This window comes from Brassica napus, chromosome C2 (assembly GCF_020379485.1).
Source record: "Brassica napus cultivar Da-Ae chromosome C2, Da-Ae, whole genome shotgun sequence".
Taxonomy (NCBI): domain Eukaryota; kingdom Viridiplantae; phylum Streptophyta; class Magnoliopsida; order Brassicales; family Brassicaceae; genus Brassica; species Brassica napus.
This window is the reverse complement of record NC_063445.1, coordinates 8900584-8923524: the sequence shown is the minus strand read 5'-3', so window position 1 is coordinate 8923524 and position 22941 is coordinate 8900584. Positions and strand designations below refer to the sequence as shown.

The window sequence follows — 22941 nt, the reverse complement described above, 5'->3', positions numbered from 1 at the left end:
TATTCTTATGAAATACCGAGGAAAAATGTATTCCTCGGAAAAAACCGATGAATTCCGAGGATATATTATAGCCGTTGGGGGATTTTAAAAATTCCGAGGAAATTCTGACGAAATAGCCGTTGGCGTCGGAATTCCGTCGGAATTTCCTTGGTCTGTCGGCAGGATTTCAACTATAAATACAAGCACTCCTCTTCCTCTTTATTCACTCCATATCTTCATCCTCCCTCTTACTCTATTTACACACGAATTTGATTCATAAAAAACATGTCTTCTTCAAATTATTTTCGTTCTTGGATCGATCGACCTCATTTGGATCCGAACACGAGATTGCTTACGGAAGAATACCAACGAGGTATAACCGAATTCATGGGGTTAGTTCACCGACAACCGGAAGCAAAAACATGTATGTTAAGATGTCCTTGCTCTAATTGTAAAAATAGAAAGGTTTTTAAAGAGTGGCATGTTTGGACTCATCTATATTTGAGTGGGTTTACACGAAGTTACAAAATTTGGTATCATCATGGGGAAACTGATTATGAACATGGTAGTACTAGCGAACCTCAGCCAGCGGTTAGATTAGAAGAACCAATTAGAACGAATGTAGATTATGGTGTAGGTACTGAGGAGATGGTAAATGATCATTTTAGAGGAGAAGATTTACCCAATGCACAAGCTAGGAGATTTTATGATATGTTGGATGCTGGAAAGCAACCATTGTACGAAGGTTGCAGAGATGGTCATTCAGTTTTATCATCTGCTGCAAGATTGATGGGCATTAAAACAGATTATAATTTGGCTGAAGACTGTGTGGATGCGATTGCTGATTTTGTAAAAGGTATTCTACCCGAGGATAATGTAGCTCCTGGTTCATACTACGAGGTTCAGAAACTCGTAGCTGGTCTTGGTTTATCGTATCATGTAATAGATGTATGCAGCGACAACTGCATGATTTATTGGAGGGCGGATGAACAGCGGGTTACATGCAAATTTTGTGGAAAGCCTCGTTATAAAGATACGAGTGGAAGAGTTCCAGTGCCATATAAAAGGATGTGGTATTTGCCTTTGACGGAAAGGTTGCAGAGGTTGTATCTGTCTGAACGCACAGCGCAACCAATGAGATGGCATGCGGAGCACTCAACAGATGGTGAGATCAGACATCCTTCAGATGCAAAAGCGTGGAAGCATTTCCAATCAAAGTATCCCGAGTTTGCGTATGAGAGAAGAAATGTCTACCTTGGATTATGTACTGATGGTTTCAGCCCGTTTGGCAAGAGTGGAAGACAGTATTCTCTATGGCCAGTCATTCTTACACCATACAACCTACCCCCAAACTTGTGCTTGCGACGAGAGTTTTTGTTTCTCTCGATTCTCGTTCCCGGACCAGAGCATCCTAAGAGATCACTTGATATGTTTCTTCAGCCATTAATATATGAGTTGCAACAACTATGGGCTCAAGGTGCTGAAACATACGATGTTTCGTGTAAAGAAAACTTTCAAATGCGGGCAGTACTAATGTGGACAATTTTCCAGCAAATGGTATGTCATCTGGATGGACAACGCATGGAAGGCTATCATGTCCATATTGTCAAGATAACACTGATGCTTTCAAACTAAAACACGGAAGGAAAACGTATTGGTTTGACTGTCACAGGAAATTCCTACCACCTGATCATCCATATCATAGGAGTATGAATTTGTTTACGAAGAACAAGAGGGTGTTTGACAGTCCACCTCCGGAAATTTGTGGGAAAGATTTGAAGACACAACTAAGAGATTTTGGTGCAGAAAGGACGCCAGACGTCGGTGGACATGAGCGTTTTCCGGTAGATGCTGTTGGAGACCTACATAACTGGCACAAAAAAATATTTTCTGGGATCTGCCATACTGGGAGGATCATCTGCTAAGGCATAATTTAGATGTCATGCATATTGAGAAGAACCTTTTTGACAATCTCATGAACACGATCCTTAATGTTCAAGGTAAAACAAAGGATAATTTGAAGTCAAGACTGGATTTAGTCGATATATGTGCTCGTTCAGAACTTCATGTTGATGAGAATGGTAGGGCTCCTTTTCCCATATACCGACTTGATGCAGAGGGAAAAGATGCGTTCTTTGATTGGATTTCAAACGATGTGGAATTTCCAGATGGTTACGCATCTAATTTGCGTAACTGTATCGACAGAAAGGAAGGAAAGTTTACTGGCTTGAAAAGCCACGATTGCCATGTAATGATGCAGCGCCTCCTTCCGTTTGCCTTCAAGGAACTATTACCACGAAATGTTCATGAAGAAATTGCAGGGATAAGTGGTTTCTTCCGCGATTTATGCACAAGATCAGTGACTCTTGAAGGTATTGAAAATTTGAAGACTAACATAGCCGTGATTCAGTGCAACCTTGAGAAGATATTTCCTCCCTCATTTTTTAATGTTATGGAGCATCTTGTTATTCACCTGGCAAGAGAATTGGAACTTGGTGATCCTGTGCAGTATAGATGGATGTATCTGTATGAGCGGTATATGTTCTATTTGAAGAAGATGGTGAAAAATTTAAGTAGGGTGGAAGGTTCTATAGTCGCACAGATGATCAATGAAGAAACTTCAAACTTTGCCGAGTACTACTTTCCAGCAGAAGTTCAGACCAAAAACAGAAGACCTGCTCGGCATGATGATAGAGGCGAACGGGCAACATATCATGTTACGGTTCCAGACATTTTCACAAACGTTGGACGACTTAGCGGAAAACCAAAGGACTGTCGACTTACTGAGCAGGAGCGCAGTAATTTGCAAACATATTTGCTCACCAACTGTGAAGATGCTCTTCAATATGAGAGGTAAATAAATAAGCTTACAAATTTTTATTTTAACAAGTTGAAATTTAAATCTTAATTAATTACATTATTGTCATCATATGTACAGGATTTTCATGGCAGAAAAGAGGTTCGAATATAGATACGCCACAGAGGACGAACTAGAAGAAATGAAGCAGAGAGAATTTTCTGGATGGATGTTTACTTATGTGAGTGCTTTAAACAAATTAAAATATCATTTATCACATATTATACTAATTCAAATTTATTGATATATAGGTGTCTGCTGGTTTGGCCAGAGGTGAAACATTTGACGATTGGATACGCGAGATGGTCGTTGGACCAAAATTTATTGTGAAGTCATATCCGAGATTTTGTACTCGAGGATATGCATTCACAACTCAGAAGAGGAGACGTTCGAGTACGACTTATGATGCTGGCGTTTGTTCTGCATCAGGAGATGATGTATACTACGGACACATACATGAGATTTTGGAAATCAAGTATTTGGGCATGGTTGGATTGCGCTGTACTGTTTTCTATTGTGATTGGCACGGCAACACTCTAGATCGAGGTGTGAGAACAGATGCATTTGGTGTTACATCAGTAAATTCGAGGCGAAAGCTGCAATATTATGATCCTTTCATTCTTGCTTCTCAGGCCGATCAGGTAATTAAATGTTAATTATTTAGAATGATTCATCATCATGTGTATTAATTTATAATTTTACTAATAATTTTTTTAATGTTACAGGTTTGTTACATCAAGTACCCCTGGGTAAGGAACAGAGATGATCCATGGGTTACTGTTACAAGACTCAACCCGAGAGGCCGAGTTCAGGGAAGTTCTGAGCTGGAAGACCCACTACAACCAAGCACATCCGACAACTTAAGTGCAGTAGAAGATTTAGCTGGAGTTGGCCTTGTAGTCGATTTAACCGACTTCGGAGAGGAAGCCGTCGTTCACGTAGAGGATGAACCAGTGATTGGAGAGTTTCACCAAGATCCAGATTCAGATTCATCTCAGGATTCCAGCCATTTTCGTGGTGGTACGGGGAGCCAGTCTCGGGATTCCGGCCATTTTCAGGATTCCCCTTCGCCCCACAGCTCCTACTATACATCTCCCTCTGCTGCACCTGCTCCTGCTCCTCTCGCTCCCGCTGCTGCACCCGCTCCTGCTCCTCTCGCTCCCGCTGCTGCACCCGCTCCTGCTCCTCCGGGTCCTCCGGGCGTGATGAGTGTTGCGGAGTTGGTTCGACAGCCCGGTCGTGACCATCTTCCCTATCTCACTCCGTATCCAAATGGACGGGGTCAAACATGGTAATTAAACATATTTTTTTTTCATTAAAATTTGATTCATTATTAAGCGTTTGTTCTTTTTATTAGGTTCAACCGATCCGGGAACGGGATCAGCGCATGGATCAACCGTATGATGTACTCGGCCCTCGACAAAGGACATCCGACTTTCACTGACTTCCCTACCGACAAGCAGCATCTGTGGTTTCGGCAGTTTGCGGTAAGTATTCTAATTTTTTACTTATATTTTTAATCTTTAATATAAATTTTCTACTAATTGTGTTTTTTTTTTCAGCAAGAATTCACCTGGAATTCCGATGAGACGCTCTTCATCTATCACCACTTCGTCCATAAAGTTATGGACAACTACGGGAAGCAGATCCACGAGTGGAAGAAGAAGTGGGAAATCAATAAGGTTCGATTTAATTTACTAAACAATTTTTTAATTTATTAAAGTATTTTTTAATTTATTAAACTATTTTCTTTTTTTTTTATTAAAAGGTCCCAAAGTCGATAAACAACACGGTCTGGACGGAGTTGTGTGCGCATTGGGATAAGAAAGAGACGAAAGAAATTTCTTCCACCAACTCCACCAACCGCAGGAGCGACGGTAAAGGGAAGGGCGTCTTCAAGCATAACTTGGGTGCTCAATCTATTGCCTCTCTGGGAGATCGCATGGTAAGTTAAGCCGTTTTTTCTTCAATTATTTAAGTTTTGAAATTTTATTTTTTGTCTATTTCTTCTAATTTCTAATGTTTTTTTAATTTATGTTTTTTTCAAGGCGGAAGAAAATGATGGCGAGCCGGTTGATGATCTCGCCCTAATGAAGAGGGCGTATACCAACAAGAAGACCGGCCAGATTGATGACGGTCTTGTGAGGGAAGTGGTCAGCCTGGTCCAAACTCAGGTGCAAGACGAAGTGTCTCAGCTTCAAACCGAGGATGACGCTTCGACGGCTTCGACCAACTTATCCCGGTTTCGAATCAACGAAATCGTTGAATCCGTAAGTTCTTTTTTTTAAAGTTCAATTTATTTATTTCTTGATTTAAATTTCTAAATTTGGATATTTTCTATTTCAGTCGGTTCCAAAGAAGAAGGGACGTTTGGTCGGTTTGGGTCGTCGCACCAGGTCGGTTCCTCCTTCTTCTGCACCACCGCCCTTTGTTGATCCAGAAGTACTTACGGCTCAGTTGAAGGACAAGGGTGATCGGCGATCGCATATCTTTGTTGGAGACCCAGATGGCGGCTCAATAGGCGGGCTATCAGGCACAGAGGAGGCTGAACCAGCAAATGATGGAGATGATGCAGAGGATGTACCCGAACGAGGTGTTCCCCGACGTGCCAGACCCGTAGTTTTTTTTTTTCCAAAAACTCGGAATGTTTTATTTTTATTTGTGAAACTTTGAATATTAATTAATATGATTTCAATTTTAATTTTAATTTTATATTTTTGAATTTAAATTTCAAAAATTTTATTTTTTTAAAAAAAATTAATATTTTTTACATTCCGAGGAATTGAACCCTCGGAATATACCGAGGGACATCTTCCTCGGAATATACCGAGGGACCCCGTTCCTCGGAATATACCGAGAGACCCCGTTCCTCGGAATATACCGAGGGACATCTTCCTCGGAATATACCGAGGGACATCTTCCTCGGAATATACCGAGGGACCCCGTTCCTCGGAATATACCGAGGGACATGTTCCTCGGAATATTCCGAGCGACCCCGTTCCTCGGAATTTTCCGATGAAAATTTCGAGGAATATTTCGTCGGAACTTCCGAGGATTGGACCATCGGAAAGTCCATCGAAATATCCCGATGAAGTTCTCCCTTGGTATATTCCGAGGAGCTTTCCGACGAACTGGTGGTCCTCGGAATTTCCTCGGAAATTTGTTTCCTCGGAATTCCGTCGGAAAATTCCGAGGGATTTCCGAGGAAAAATGAATTTCCGAGGAGTTATTTCCGAGGACTTGTTTCGTCGGTATGTCGTCGGAATAACGTTATTCCGACGACATACCGACGGTTTTTTCCCTCAGTATGTCGTTGTTTTCTTGTAGTGCATATCTTGCATTAGCAACTTCAGGTACTCCTGACCTAGAGGAATATTTGGATTGGAGGCCCTACGCCTTCTGGTTAATATGAAAAACCATATGTTCCAATAGTTAGATACTAGACTGGTTAATAAAAAAAACATGTTCCAATAGTTAGATACTAGCTATAGATACCCATAAGATATAGGATACTCTTTTCGTTTTCTTGACCCGCTTATGACAAGGAACAAAATTAATATAAGATAACATATTATATTATATATATCTGACTGTATTATCGTCTATAAAATTAACAAGGTTTAAACTGTAGAATCTTATTTATCTACAAAGTTTATCAGCATGCAATATATAAGTGTTTACGTATGTAGAGTTAGTTTTTTATTATTAGTGTATTCTACCGAATTATAAACTAGATTGGGATGATGTCACTGAAAGACTAATTAATAAGTAACACTCGTAGAAACAGTGAACCACTAAGTTATATAACCACTAAAAATCCTTTTTTTCCAACTAATTAGACACTAAATATCTTTCATTTTAAAATTTATATGCTCAATAAGTGATTCTGTATGAACATATGGCATATGGGTTTTTTGGTCCTAACTGGCGTTCCGTGATTGTTGTAAAAAAAAGACTGGCGTTCCGTGATTGAAATGTAAACAAATAGTTTTCCTTTTACTAAAAGAGAGTAAGACAGTAATTGTTTAGCAATATCTTAAGGGGACCCTGAGAAATATAGAAACGATAAAAGAACAAGTGGGTGTGGAATGAAATATACATATAGCAAATTTCCATCCACGAATCAAAGAACTTCGATTTCTTCTGTATCCAAAAGAACTCAGAAATTTGCTATTAGTTGGAAAACAAGACATTTCAAGCCTAATTTTAAACGAAGCAAGAAATAAAATAAAAGAAACATAAATGATATTCAAGCCTAACACCTGGAGGAGATAAAAAGCAATCCACAGAAACAAACTAGTGGGTGTTGAAATATATCTCTTGTTGAAGAAACTTTCTACCGCTTATTATTACACATAGACACACATAGCTATTATGCATTCACACACTTATGGTTTCTTGCATTTCAATGAGTAAACTTTAAACAAAATACGAATTAAAGTATGATCATAACTTCAACTTCACTCGTTGAAAGCTGGAATTATGATTTGGTATAACATATTTAACTTAGGGCCTTGTCTAAAAAATGTCTAATAAGAAAATTCTCAAGACATTATTAATTTGGGGAGGGGGGAGGTATACACTTAAACAAGTTTAGTTTACAAAACTCATCACGAAAAATGTTATTAGATCATTTATAGAGGAGGAAGCAAAAAAGCATAGTTGTCAGAGTGGGCACTCGGTTATTTTATCGGTTCGGTTTGGGTTCGGTTTATTTAATTCTATTTTAGAATTTTTTTCAACTGAAGTAAACCATAATTAATTCAGTTTGGATCGGTTTCGGTTCGGTTTGTATTCGGTTCAGTTTGTGTTCGACTTGGTATGTGTTTTGGTTCGACTTAATCGGATTCTCTTAGTTTAATTCTTTTAAGAGAAATTATGTTTTAAAATATAAATGGATAGTCATGAAATCGTCAATGACTATGAAAAATAAACAATGTAGATTAAATCTAATATAAAACTGAAACAAAAATAAAAAAAAAACCACAAATTTTTTTATAAGAACACAATCAAACCAAAGTTAACTAAAGTAAATATAAAATTAAAAAATCCAACATTGCTAATAAAGTTAATAGGGACTTCAGTGTTAAGATTTTAGTATATTGCATGTTGTTAGTATGTTTAATTCAAATAGTAATAAAAACACATTGGTTTATCGATTCGGTTTAATTCGGATCGGTTTCGGTTGGGTTTGTTCGGGTTAGGAAAATCTTAAACCAAATTATTTGATGGTAAACTTTGGTTCGGTTTGGATCGGTTTTGGTTCGGTTGGTTCTGTTTGACTCGGTTTGGTTTTGTTTCTTTGTCCACCCCTAGTTGATAGGATTAATCCAATTAATTTACCGTGTTGATGTAAACAAAGTAACAAACTGTGGTTTCCGAAAGGAAACTGTTCTTTTCAGTTTTTGTGTTCAGTTTTCGTGTGTACGATCGCATTTCACCATTTTTAATATAATTTTCAGATGACAATAAAAAAAGATGTAAACAAACGAAATTAAACTTATAATCATGTAAAGCTGAGATAACTAAGAAAAAAATATCACACGTCTAGAACAGCTAACCATTTATTGCTTCCCTTTCGGATTATAAATTTCGCGTAACTATGATATACATAAAACTTTAGGTCTTAATTCTCTAAAAGATAATTTTCCACAAATTTCTATACTAGTCTAATAATAATCAAGAGACATAAAGGCTAAATGTGCGTGAGAGCACCCTCAACGCAGATGCTTGATGCAAGTGTTTAGTGTAGACCCCACAAAAAAACTTAAAAACAGTTGCTTAGAAAATCTTTATCCCAAAGTGTTTAGAAGGGAGCTTAAAAAAAATTAATAAAATAGTGGGGTGGATTCCACTAAATTGAAACAACCGGTGTCTATGCCGCTTATATAAACACTGTTGCTACTGCGTTGTTTGCATTGTTTGCGGATTCCATTGACACGTGGTAACCCGCGATTAGTTCATTTTTAAATTTTTTTTTTAAATCAAAAAAAATAAAAAAAATAAATAAATAAGCACCCCAAAATGGGTTTTTGGGTTAAATATGCTTCAAATAAGCACCGATTTAAGTGGATTGTGTGCACTGTTTGTGGACTTCACTGATACGTAGCGGTCTACGATTGATTATTTTTTTAATTATTTTTTTTAATCAGAAAAAAAAATAAAAAATAAGCACCCCTAAATGGGTTTCAATTAAAGATGCTGTGAGGATATATATAGAAGAACTCATAGTCATACTGGTAGCTTTTTGAGTGGAACATTAATCTTGTGTATTTGTATATCTGAAAATAAAATAAGTGTATAATAATAGTATGTTAGGTAAGGTGTCTATGGAATTTTTTCATCTAATTATATTAGTTGATGCTAATTAATTATTCAAATCATATTTATCCACTATTTTTGTTTGTAGATAACATTATTTGACAAGTATAGATATACACTACAAGAAAACGTGCCTATAACAACGAAACTTTACGACGAAAATATTTCGTCGTAAATTTACATGGGCTTTACAACGAAATTACGAGGAATCTAACTTTCGTCGTAAACGCCATGTAAAGTTACGACGAACTGATTTCGTCGTAAACTCCTTGTAAGTTTACGACGAATGTACGTGGAATGAGAAATATGTCGTAATCATTACATCGACATTACAACGAAGCATGTTACCGTTATATTTAGGTGAAAACGTGTATTAAATGTGCTTTAACTTACCTAATTTCGTCGTAAAGTCGTTGTAAATAATATGTTAAAACCATGTAAAATCCATGTAAAATATTCCTTGTAAAATCGTTGTTATATTTCAACTACCCAACTCGAAAATTTCTCTATATATATGTCATTTCCCACAACTCTCTTCCTCACAGCACACAAACGGGAGAAAAAAAATCCGAAAAAAAAAATCAGAAAAAAAAATATAAGAAAAAAAATATAAGAAAAAATGGCCGGTGGCGGTAGTATTTACGAGTTACGGAGTTGGATGTATTTGCACAAAGATTCCGACGGGAGGGTGACGAACGCATTTCTAGGCGGGCTAGAGACATTCATGCACCAGGCGGGCTGTACACCGATCACACAGGAAAGCGGTAAGATGTTCTGCCCCTGTCGGAAATGCAAGAATTCAAAATTTGCACGTAGTGAAACTGTATGGAAGCATTTAGTAAACAGAGGATTTACACCACAGTACTACATTTGGTATCAACATGGAGAGGGTTATGGGGGAAATGAAGCTAGTAGTAGTAATAATAATTTTGAGGATGGTCATCATAGTGAAGAACCGAATCATTTGCATAATGAATATAATTATCATCAAGATCATAAGCAGATGGTAGATCATGATAGGGTTCAAGATATGATTAGTGATGCATTTTTAGAAACAACTACAACAATAGCTGATGGAACTAGAAATGTAGAAGAACCTAATTTGGATGCAAAAAGGTTTTATGAAATGCTAGATGCTGCAAATCAACCAATCTACGCTGGTTGTAGAGAAGGTCTCTCTAAATTGTCTCTAGCAGCTAGGATGATGAATATTAAAACGGATCATAATTTACCTGAGAATTGCATGGATGCATGGGCGGAGTTGTTTAAAGAGTATTTGCCAGAAGACAACGTGTCTGCTGAATCTTATTATGAGATTCAGAAATTGGTTTATAGTCTTGGGTTGCCTTCGGAGATGATTGATGTTTGCATCGACAACTGCATGATCTACTGGAAAGAAGATGACAAGTTAGAAGAGTGTCGATTCTGCAAAAAACCACGATTCAAACCGCAAGGCCGTGGGAGGAATAGGGTACCGTACCAAAGGATGTGGTACCTACCAATTACAGACAGATTGAAAAGATTATATCAATCTGAGAGGACTGCTGCGTCGATGAGGTGGCATGCGGAACATGTCCAGAGAGATGGTGAGGTTGCACATCCATCAGACGCAAGAGCGTGGAAACATTTCAACAAGGTACACGCAGATTTTGCTACAAATATTCGGAATGTCTATCTTGGGTTATGCACCGATGGATTTAGTCCATTTGGAATGTCTGGTAGACAATATTCTTTGTGGCCAGTCATTCTTACGCCGTACAATTTACCGCCGGATATGTGCATGGAACAAGAATTTCTATTTTTGACCATATTAATCCCTGGGCCGAAGCATCCAAAACGGTCTCTTGATGTTTTTCTTCAACCGTTGATAGAAGAGCTAAAGCAATTGTGGTCAGAAGGGGTGAGGACGTACGATTGTTCCTTGAAAAACAATTTTACGATGCGAGCAGTTCTGCTGTGGACGATAAGTGATTTCCCTGCTTATGGGATGTTGTCTGGCTGGACAACACATGGAAGATTATCTTGTCCATATTGTCTTGGATCGACGGATGCTTTTCAACTGAAGAATGGTAGGAAGAGTTGTTGGTTTGACTGTCATCGTCGCTTTCTTCCACTTGCCCATCCGTACAGAAGAAATAAGACATTGTTTCGGCACAAAAAAATTGTCAGAGACGGTCCTCCTCCATATCTAACCGGCCAGCAGATCGAAGCAGACATTGATTATTACGGAGCTCAGGAAACAGTTAAAGTTGGAGGAAATTGGCATGTTCCTGGAAATATGCCTGATGGATATGGTGTGTCTCACAATTGGCATAAGAAGAGTATATTTTGGGAGCTACCCTATTGGAAGGATCTTCTCTTACGCCACAATCTGGATGTCATGCATATTGAGAAGATGTAATATTGATGAGAACGAAAACGATTTAGAGTGATGTAATATATGTCTCTGATGTTGTATTTCTCTATTGTAACGTATGTTTAAAGAAATATTGTTTTTTTACCATCCTAATGTATGTGTAACAAATGTTGTTTTATATAATATGTATTTGTGTTAATTTTAAAAAAATTATTTGGAGTTTTAGGGTTTTAGAGTTTAAGTTGGAGAAAGAGCATAAAGTAGTAGAGAAGAAGAGATATGATGTTAGATGATATGTGACTTTGGGGTTTAGGGATTTCATTCTCGGTGTTTAGGGTTAAGCGTTGTAAAATCGTCGTAAACCGATGTTTCCACGTAATTTCGTCGTAAATGGAAAAACGCGGGCCTGGTAAATTCGTCGCAAACGTGGGCCTTGTAAATTCGTCGTAAACAGACGTTTCGACGTAATTTCGTCGTAAATCGAAAAACGCGGGCCTGGTAACTTCGTCGTAAATGAAAAAAAGCGGGTCTGGTAACTTCGTCGTAATGTTACGTCGCGTTTACGACGAAACTCTTTTATATATTGGGACGCCGAGACGAGGCTGCCTCGTCCATTCCTCCTAAACTCCTCTCCTCTCCCTAAGGTACATTCTCTTCCCTCTTTTTTTTTTTTTTTTTTAAAGTTTGTTTAGGTTATTAATTAGTTAGATAATTAGTTTAGGTGATTATTTAGATAATTAGTTTAGGTGATTAGTTAGATGACGGAATCCTATAGTTTAGGTGATTAGTTAGGTAACGGAATAATTTTTTAATTATGTCGTCATAATTGATTAAATTTATTTAATTTTTTTTAGATGGCTCCTAGAAGGAAACCAGCAGCACCTACTTATGCCCAGTTGTTTGGCGATGGTTCCGGTACATCTTCTTCCGGTTCATCGTCTTCCGATGCAGTTCCAGACTCTCAGACTTCTCAGAGAGTTTTTTCGAGTCCTCCTCTTCCACCGCAGATGCCTCCACCTCCTCCTCCAGCGGCTGCACCTGAGCCTGTCCCAGAAGGTGCAGTTCATCCGGATTTGCGTGTGCCTTCATATGCTCCCTTCGCGAGATATACGGTGGAGGATTTGCTTGCCCAGCCTGGACGGGAGGGTTTGGATGTTCTAGACCCCGATAGACCCCGAGGAACTTATTGGTAAGTTATTAATTTTTATTACTTTAAAATTTAATTAATTTTTATTTTGTAACGGTTAAATTATTTTTTTTTTCAGGTTTGGGGCTAACAACCGTGTTAGCAGGAGCGTTTCGGAGACGATTAAGGGTTACTACGACGGGGCATACCCGAACTGAAGCAAGACACCAAATCACGTTAAGATCACGTGGTTTAAATGTTTTGCGGTAAGATTTTTAAATTTAATTAAATTTTCACTTATATATATATATATTTTTAATATTTATTATTAATCGTAATTTTTTCAAAATTTTTATGTTTCAGCAAAAGTGGCATTGGTCTTTGGGAATCACCGAGAGGGTGAAGGCTGAATTCGTTGCAAAGGCAAAGATACGCCTCTGCAACACAGTCTCTGATTGGAAAGACAAGTGGGAGATCTACGGGTATGAGGGAAAGCCCACTGAGCTCACGACGGATGTGTGGGATGGCCTCATCGCCTATTGGGAGGACCCCTCTTCGATCAGAAAGGCCAATTCGTGCTCGGCTTCTCGAAGGACGATGGATAAAGATGGTCATTAGCCCATGCTTCACAGAACCGGACAAAAACCTCATGCATGAGTCCGTCTAGAAGCTGTAAGTTTTGTTTTAAATATATATTTTAAAATATTCAATTAATATAATATTTAATTTATTTTTTTTTTGTAGTTCGAGAAGACGGGAGTCTTACCTTCTCTGTCTGACCTATTCAAGATGACTCACGCCACATCCGACGGAGTTTTTGTGGATCCTGCATCTGAGAAACTCTTCCGAACAGTGGCCGGTCGGATTGAAGAACGGGAGACGCAATTAACCCAGGAGTCTCCCGATGGATTAGCAGTCACATTGTCCACCCAAGAGGTCGACAGAATTTTCGAAGAGGTAACTTAAAATTTTAGTTTACATTATTTTAAATATTTTAACATAATTAACTATATTAATATATGTTTTGATTTTATAGGTGGCTCCTAAAAAGAAGGGACAGATAGTCGGTATAGGCTCTGTTAACGAAGTTGTAAGGGCAACTTCGTCATACAGTTCGAGACGGGATGAAGAGACTGCTCAGATGAAGGCTCAAATGGATAGCCAGAAGGCTCAAATGGATAGTCAGCAGGTTCGTTTAGACTCTCTTGAGGATTTGCTAAACGTGATGGCAGTGGGAAACCCGGTTATGCAGAGAATGTTGAGTGAGAGACGAGCCGCTCTTGGAATGCCACCACGAGATCCCCAAGAGTCCGATCCAACCCGTCAACAGCCGAGCAACCCCACCAACTACTTCGACAATATGTAGTTTTTTTTTCAGTTTGTATTATGAATTTAAATATTATTGTATGACTTTTTTAAAATATGTTTTCCAATTTCATATTTTGTTTTAAAATTCTAAATTCTGAATATTAAATTCTGAATATTAAAAATAAATTAAAATCTATTATATACTAATTAATAATAATATAATAAGTAACGATGTAAACTCCTCGTAAACATTACATGGAGTTTACAACGAACGTTTACGAGTAATTAACATCGAAATATTTACGAGGATTTTACATCGAAAGGTTTACGAGTGATTTACAACGAAAGTATTTACGTGTGCTTTACATCGAAATAATTACGTGGGATTTACGACGAAGTCTTACGTGGCGTTTACGACGAATCCTTTCCCTGCGCTTTACGAGGAATATATTTCGTCGTAAACGTAACGAGTCGTTTACGACGAAACCTCCGTTACGACGGACGTTTAACAACGAAACGTCTTTCGACGTTAATTCGTCGTAACACCCCGTTTACGACGAATTTACAACGAATACTGTCCTAGTAAAAAATATGTTTTCTTGTAGTGATACTCTTTATATGTGTTCAAAAAAAAAAGATATACTCTTTATATAAAACTATTCGGAGAAAAATATTTTTTTTTTATTTTCTCATTGAGAAAGCTAACGCAAAAGAAGTTTTCCTTTAATATATAATAGATTTAAATTTTATTATTATTTGTTTTGGTCTTTTAAGTAAATAGGCCAGTCGACAGCTCTGCTTGTGTAAAATGAGCACATCCGTTTTTGTATAAAAAGAACTCCCCATATAAGTTGCGAAACTATTCACTAACATAGTATTCAATAAAAATGAAATATATGTGAAGTGACGCCAAAAAAGAAAGAAATGTGAACACAAACTTTAACGAAAAAAATTAATAAGAAAGAATTGGGAAAGGCAAATAATACAAAAAGAGTTGTGGACTGAAAATGCGCATCGTCATTCATAGTCATACATGCGCACTATTAAACAAATAAAAACATCCCACGAATAAATAAAACAATGAATGGTTCTTGCTTTACATTCCTGAGTCTCTGTTTTGATTTGTCAGTGGAATAAAGAGAAATAGAAAATGGGCCCATCTTCGCCATGGGCAACGACCTCTTCCTCATCAACCTCATACCTCTCCGCCCATCATTGCCACGAAGAATCTCTCTCTCTCTCTCTCTAGAAGAAGAAACATCTCCTTAGTGTGTCTCTCTTTCAACAATCTTTACCTTTTTGGTTCTTAGGAAAAAAGAAAAGAAAGAAATAAAGAAAACCCGGAAGAGGAGAATTATATTCCAAGAAGAGAAACTGAGAACTAGGTTTTTCTTTATGGGCATGCATTTGTAACGTACAAGAGAAAAGAAAGTTGGGTTGTTTTCTTTCATTTCTCATTATATAGTAAGCTTTTTTTCTTCTTTTTTTTTGTGCGAGTGTGTGTGTTGTTTGGGAATAATGGGTAACTGTTGGTGTAATTTTGAGCCCTTTAATCACAGAGTTTCTGCAAACGCTAAATCAGGTTTATTTCTTTACCTCTTCTTCTTTTTTATTTTGGTGTTTTGTTTTCTGGAAAATTATACGTTATATTAGATGCAAAAAAAAATTATACGTTATTAGGCAAAAAAAGAGAAAATTATACGGTACTGTTATGGAAGTAAAATTTAATATTCTTTTACTTTCGTGGTTCACTCTATTATGCTCTGTTAATATTCCTCTTTTCTGGGTTTATTTCTAGATGAAGGTTTTTTATTTTCCTCGTTTCTCTATATTCTCTAAGTTTGGACTTATTTGTATATATTTTTGAACCAAGTTTAATCTGTGGTGTTCTTTGTTCTATAGTCTCCTTCCATTTCATCTCTCTTTTCTTTATCAGAGTGGTTTATGCTTTTATTTTCTTCTAGATTGGTCCCTTCAAAAGTCATGTTTTTAATTATACATTCTAATATTCTATGTTGTTGGACTTTATTTAGACCACCTAGAAGAATATTTCCAAAATCAATCAACTCCACACCATTTTAGTAGAATCTTTAACTCTACCCGCAGAATCGAAACAATGGATATATTTTTGTATTTTTGAACAGAGTCACCTAAAGACCAGAGTCCAACACAAGAAGCGACGTATATTAAAGAAGTTCAAAAGCTGCCATCAAACCCAAAAGAAGTAGAAGATCTAAGACGTGACTCAGCTACGAATCCTCTGACAGCTTTCACATACGATGAGCTTAAGAACATTACAGGTAACTTCAGACTAGACAAAGTTCTCGGCGGTGGTGGATTTGGAAGTGTCTACAAGGGTTTTATTAAAGAGGAATTAGGTGATCAAAAAGTTCCTCAACCACTCCCTGTAGCAGTTAAAGTTCACGACGGCGATAATAGCTATCAGGGCCACAGAGAATGGCTGGTTAGTAGTCTCTCTGTCTTTTGCTTGTATCCCAAGTTTCAGATAATGGACCGAGATTATTATCTACTGTGTTGATGTTGTGTAGGCAGAGGTGATATTCTTGGGACAGCTTTCACATCCGAACTTGGTGAAGTTGGTCGGCTATTGCTGTGAGGATAATCACAGGGTGCTAATCTACGAGTACATGGCTCGTGGTAGCGTGGAGAACAACCTTTTCTCAAGTGAGTTTTAGGGTTCTTACACTTATATGTCTATCTTACATGGAAATCACTCTTGAATGGATTGTATTGTAATTCTTGGTAGGAGTGTTGCTTCCTCTTTCATGGGCCATTAGAATGAAGATTGCATTCGGTGCAGCCAAAGGACTAGCCTTTCTTCATGAAGCAAAGAAACCAGTCATATATCGCGATTTCAAAACCTCCAACATTCTTCTAGATATGGTTAGTACTTAGTAAATGTTACAAAAAAAAAAAAAGGGTTAGTACTTAGTAATATTACTAGTAGTAGTATAGCATAAAGATCGTCTCTTGTATATGGGCACAAATACAACTGTGGAGGTTTCATATTAGTGTTCGTAACAGGAATACAATGCGAAGTTATCTGACTTTGGACTCGCTAAAGACGGTCCTGTAGGAGACAAATCTCACGTTTCCACACGTATAATGGGAACTTACGGCTATGCAGCTCCTGAATACATCATGACTGGTAAGTTTCTCATAGATACCATTTTAGTATTGTGATATATCTTATCTTTATGATCATATCAACTTTCTTGGTGCACAGGTCATTTGACACCAGGGAGTGATGTGTACAGTTTCGGTGTAGTTCTGCTAGAGCTTCTCACAGGGAGAAAATCATTAGACAAGTCACGGCCAACGCGTGAGCAAAACCTTATAGATTGGGCTCTTCCACTGCTGAAAGAGAAGAAGAAAGTGTTGAACATTGTAGACCCTAGAATGAACTGTGAATACCCTGTTAAGTCGGTTCAAAAGGCTGCAATGTTAGCTTACCATTGCCTTAACCGGAACCCTAAGGCTCGGCCTTTAATGAGGGACATAGTGGATTCTTTGGAGCCTCTTCAGGCCACAGAAGAGGAGGCCTTACTTGTCCCCACTGTTCAGAAAGCAGCTATCACCATTATAGACGAATTGCCTAAGAATGGGTTGATGAAAGTTAAAGAACTGAAGAAGGTTGAAGAGTTTAAGGAGGTTGACGAGGTGAAGAAGGTCACTGAAGATGATGATAATTGATGTCACATAGTATTTGATCACTTGGTTTCTTTTAATTTCTTAACGTACAGTTTCAAAAGTAAAAACAAGATTGTGTTTGTGTGTATTCTGACAAAATACTGATTAAGAGAGCTTTTAACCTAGTGTGTAAGAGCAACTTTATCCCAAAAACGTGGTTGGGTTTCTAGTTTTTTAATTTTTATTTTATTTTTTCGGATTTATAGGACCGCCATGTGTCGTGGGGCCCACAAAACAGTACAGCATATACCCAATATACGTTTCTTCTTCTGCAACAATTGAAGACGGTTTTGTCAAAATTCGTGGACCCCCTCAACATAAGAGACGCTCAGCATACTGCAATGCAGATGCTCTAAGTCCAATGTTGTCTGTAGCGTAAAAGTTGCTTGCCATATTTAGCATCCACCTCAGGTTTCATGTACGTCTGTTATTTCGTATGGCCCAATAAAAGATGGGCCTCAAATAGGTTCGTCAATGCAACTTAATTTGAACACAAAAGTTTTGACGATCTGATTCAGATTGGTCAAACATATTGATTCTAAAATCACAGGTCAATTGACTCATTCTAGCTAAATGTATGTATATTTTGTAAATTTTAATTTAATTTGTTTGACATACCTGTTTTTTTTTAAGTCTGTTTAATCATTCTAGCTAAATGTATGTATATTTTGAGAATTTTAATTTAATTTGTTTGATATACCTTTTTTTTTTTAAGTTTGGTTAGTTATGTTATTACAACGATGAGAACTATTACATACACGATTCTACGGTCGACAATTCTCCACCTTACAAGAATACACGTCTGACTGCTTCACTCTGAACCGTCCTATGAGATCCATGTCCGATGGTACACCATGCACTATGCTGAAAATCTCTTGTTATCATTTTTCTCCAATGCATAATTTGAAATTTCTAGGGTTTGAACCCTAAACCTATTGGTGTAGAAGCATCAATGAACCATCAGCTAAACAACTGGACTAAAAAAACTTCCACTGATATACATGTTTTGGTTCAGGAATAATAGTAATCAATATAAATCCAATTTTACTGGATTGAAGTTCGTATTTATTGGGGACGTGTTTCACTCTTTTCTAGATCTAGTCTGAGAGTCTGATCCAGTGTGACTAAGACCTAGAAAAAATGATGTACCCACAAAGATCAAATGCCTATCCTTAACTGATATAACAATCCATGTCGAGTTGATATGGTCAAACTAAAATGTAAAAAAGATCAAAACATTTAAAATGATTATAAAGTCATCAGATACTCACCGGAGACCTCGTTACGGTTGTGATCCACGCCATCAACTTATACAAGAGAACCTCGAAGAAAAAGGAGATCCAAATTTCTTCATATCGAACTTATAGTCTTATACCTTTACACTCTTATTAATTGATATCATTTAACTTTCCACAGTGGTATCTACTTGCATTTTCAATAAAACATAACACTTTTTTATACTTAATCATGCTTTTTCCAAATCTAATCTATTAAAAGAGAAGTACAAAATTAAAATAACCCTTAGACTTGCACAATATTTACAATAGAATGTCATTGCAATATTTAATAAACCTAACAATAAATATTCTTTGTCTTTCCTGTTTTATTAATGCATTTTCCTAAATTGATTTTTTAACTAAAAACATGACAACAATAATTTAAGCAAATCTAAACAATAAGGAACATCAAAACATGAATCAGTTGAGATATTTTTTCACGAAAAAGATGATTATTTTGTACTTTAATAATCATATCATGAATCAGTTGTAACTTACAATCCAATTTTTAAATATATATTTATACTATAGTGTACAAAAATTACGTAATAAGTGAAAAAATCATTTTAACCACACGAGATCAACATATGAACAACAAGAAAACATATACAAACATCGTCCATTTGTTCAATGAATATTATATCTTTGTTACGCCCTCCATATATTCAATATAATCAAAATATCTATTTTAATATATCTATATTATTAAAAGTGAAGTAAGTATTAGAAATATTTTTTTTTCATTCTAATAACTACATGTGCTACCTAATTAATAACTATTGATTAATTGACAACAAATCATTTATTTTGTTAGATTTTTCGCTATCCAAACTTCAAACTTAATTGATTAACAAAAAAATTATTTATTTTTTAAAATTTTTTTCTAACCAAACGTACGAAACTTACGATTATTTTCTAACCGGATTATTCTGTAACCAAATTTTACAATAAAACTAAACAAATTTATTTAAAATGTATCTACAAACTTTAAATGTTGTAGATATATTCATATATATCATTATTTTATTTCACATGCAAAATATAAACTATAGATATTTTTATTTAAATAGATATTAAATAATTTGATGATTAATACAATTCACACGTATAAATTTGAATTATATGAATACAACAAATAAATTTCAATTTAATATTTTCTCAAAAATGAAAATAAAAGTGAAATTTATTTGGCATATAAAAAAAAAATTTAGAGACATATTATATCTATGTTATTAAAACATGATACATTTAATTTTGAAAATATAGATTTATTAATATATATAAACATAATAATTGGTACTCTAATTTAGAAATAAATACATCAAAATGGTTACAATAGTCAAAAATATAAATCGACAAATATATTATATAATATATTTTTAATTGGTTTTGTATTCTACCACAATTTGAGAAATCAAAAACTTACACACAATAAAAATAGTCCATTTATCACAATTACAAATTGAATAAATACCCATATGAATGTATGTTTGTACAACTATTATATTTTGTATTGTAAAAAAATTTATATGTCTATTTTATTAAATTAAACACCCGTGCGGATGCACGGGTCAAACTCTAGTTATTTCTTATACATTAACGAAATTCTGTACCATGTGGATTTTGAGATTCATTAATATGATTGTATTCTTCGCCAAACCAAAACACTAACATAAGGCTCATTAACGTATAGATATAAAAATAGCATTTATTTCATCTTATCAGGCTTCACACTGCCCATATCAGTCTTTCTGATTTTAGATGAAACGAATACAAACCTTAACGGATTCCTCCGACCCCTAATAGATGGAGCTCCAGAACCCAACAGCGACGCTACTTGTGATCCATTCTCCTATCATGATTATCATTTCCGTATGTGGAAAGGTTAAGTCATTCTTTTAACTATCTGCGTTCTTTTTGGGACAAAGCGAAGCTCCAGCACCGGTCTTGACTTTCACAAGGCTAGAAGCAAAATAAGAAAAAATAGGCTACCACCATAAACCTAAGCCCCTTACTCAATACACTGTTAAGTAAACCACTACACTAAAGATGGTTTATTGAAATAAAGGCCGATATTTGTTAATAATATAGAAGGCCGGAAGCCAATGCTTCTGTGGCTTCCCCTCAAGGCCGGTACTGTGAAGCTCCACACTCTTTTGAGCCAGGGGCGGACCCAAGCTAAAGCAGGGTGTGGCACGTGCTACATACTCAAAAATATAAATTTGATGCACTCATATGTTACCAATGGTTGTTGTTAGTGCTATTGGCCAAAAGACTTAATAGAGCTCCTCCACCCTTCACATCAACTCCAGTTCAAAACTTCACTTGTTCTTTTACAGTTTTATTTTCTTAACATCTTATTTTATTTTCATAAATATGTATATTTTCTCCTTTATGTATATTTGCAGTTAAAAAAAGTATATTTTCTCCTTTATTGTTTTTTTTGGTAAAATCCTTTTCTCCTTTATTGCACAGTTTGTATTGCTAAAACTATTTTCTTATTCTTTATAAGTGATTTTATTTAGTATTAATTAATTATTTTGTTATATTAATACTTATTTTAAGACAACAACATATTATTGAATATGTGTTTTATAATGAAACTATATGTGTAATATATATTTTTATCTTAACCTTACAAAATAGATACTTATTATTAATGCTTGTCTCTTTTATTTAACCTAATTGTTTTGTTAAATACATGTAAAATAATAATTAAGTTAATTTATTACATTATATTTAGTTTATTTTAGAAAAAATATATAACAATATATATATATATATATATATATATATATATATATATATATATATATATTATGCTCCATATTAATTTACTTTCTAGATCTGCCCCTGCTTTGAGCTATTTTTCGTAGTAAACTTTTGCGGATAATAATCCCTCAGATAGATTTTTGTTACACGCTTTTCAGTTATATTATAACATCACTGAATAATTTTTCCTCTTCCGGATTTTTTTTCTTCCATATTTCCATTTTGGTTGGACATTCTTCCTAGCAAACATTCTATATTTTTAATAGACTTAATAGAGCTCATCCACCCTTCACATCAACTCTAGTTTGAAACGTCACTTGTTCTTTTTAAGTTTTATTTTCTTAACATCTTATTTTATTTTCATAAATATGTATATTTTCTCCTTTATGTATATTTGCAGTAAAAAAAAAGTATATTTTCTCCTTTATTGTTTTCTTTGGTAAAATCCTTTTCTCCTTTATTGTACAGTTTGTATTGCTAAAACTATTTTCTTATTCTCCATAAGTGATTTTATTTAGTATTAATTAATTATTTTGTTATATTAATACTTATTTTAAGACAACAACATATTATTGAATATGTGTTTTATAATGAAACTATATGTGTAATATATATTTTTATCTTAACCTTACAAATTAGATACTTATTATTAATGCTTGTCTCTTTTATTTAACTTAATTGTTTTGTTAAATATATGTAAAATAATAATTAAGTTAATTTATTACATTATATTTAGTTTATTTTAGAAATATATATTGTGTCCCATATTAATTTACTTTCTAGATCCGTCCATGTTTTAAGCTATTTTTCATAGTAAATTGCTGCGGATAATAATCCCTCAAATAGATTTTTGTTACACGCTTTTCAGTTATATTATAACATCCCTGAATAATTTTTCTTCTTCCGTCCAGGAATTTTCTTCTTCCATATTTCCATTTTGGTTGGACATTCTTCCTAGCAAACATTCTATATTTTTTATTTGACATCTAATTTATTCGAGGGAAGTTGGGAATATTGTCAGGAGTTAAAGGGATGGGCAATATAGCGCATGATAAATAAATACATAATTGATCGTCTCATCTAGACACATCCATAATGTGGGCACCTATTTCTCAATTCCCATGTGTCTCTCAGGCTACCTTTTTTTTTCACATCTTTATTGATGGTTAGATATGTGGTTATTAATTACAAAATATTCTTATCTATCCCAATCTAACGACCGTAGTTATGAACT

General features: G+C 35.4%; 1 protein-coding gene across 1 annotated transcript; it reads left to right on the top strand.

Moving 5' to 3' along the window:
- The first annotated feature begins 14968 nt into the window (after positions 1–14968).
- LOC106429148 (probable serine/threonine-protein kinase PBL16) lies at positions 14969–17783 on the top strand. The gene is made up of 6 exons (XM_013869888.3): positions 14969–15529; positions 16092–16411; positions 16497–16632; positions 16715–16851; positions 16993–17116; positions 17195–17783. The coding sequence occupies exons 1-6, from the start codon at positions 15466–15468 to the stop codon at positions 17659–17661; spliced, it is 1248 nt and encodes a 415-aa protein (XP_013725342.1). The 5' UTR covers positions 14969–15465; the 3' UTR covers positions 17662–17783.
- Positions 17784–22941: the final 5158 nt, after the last annotated feature.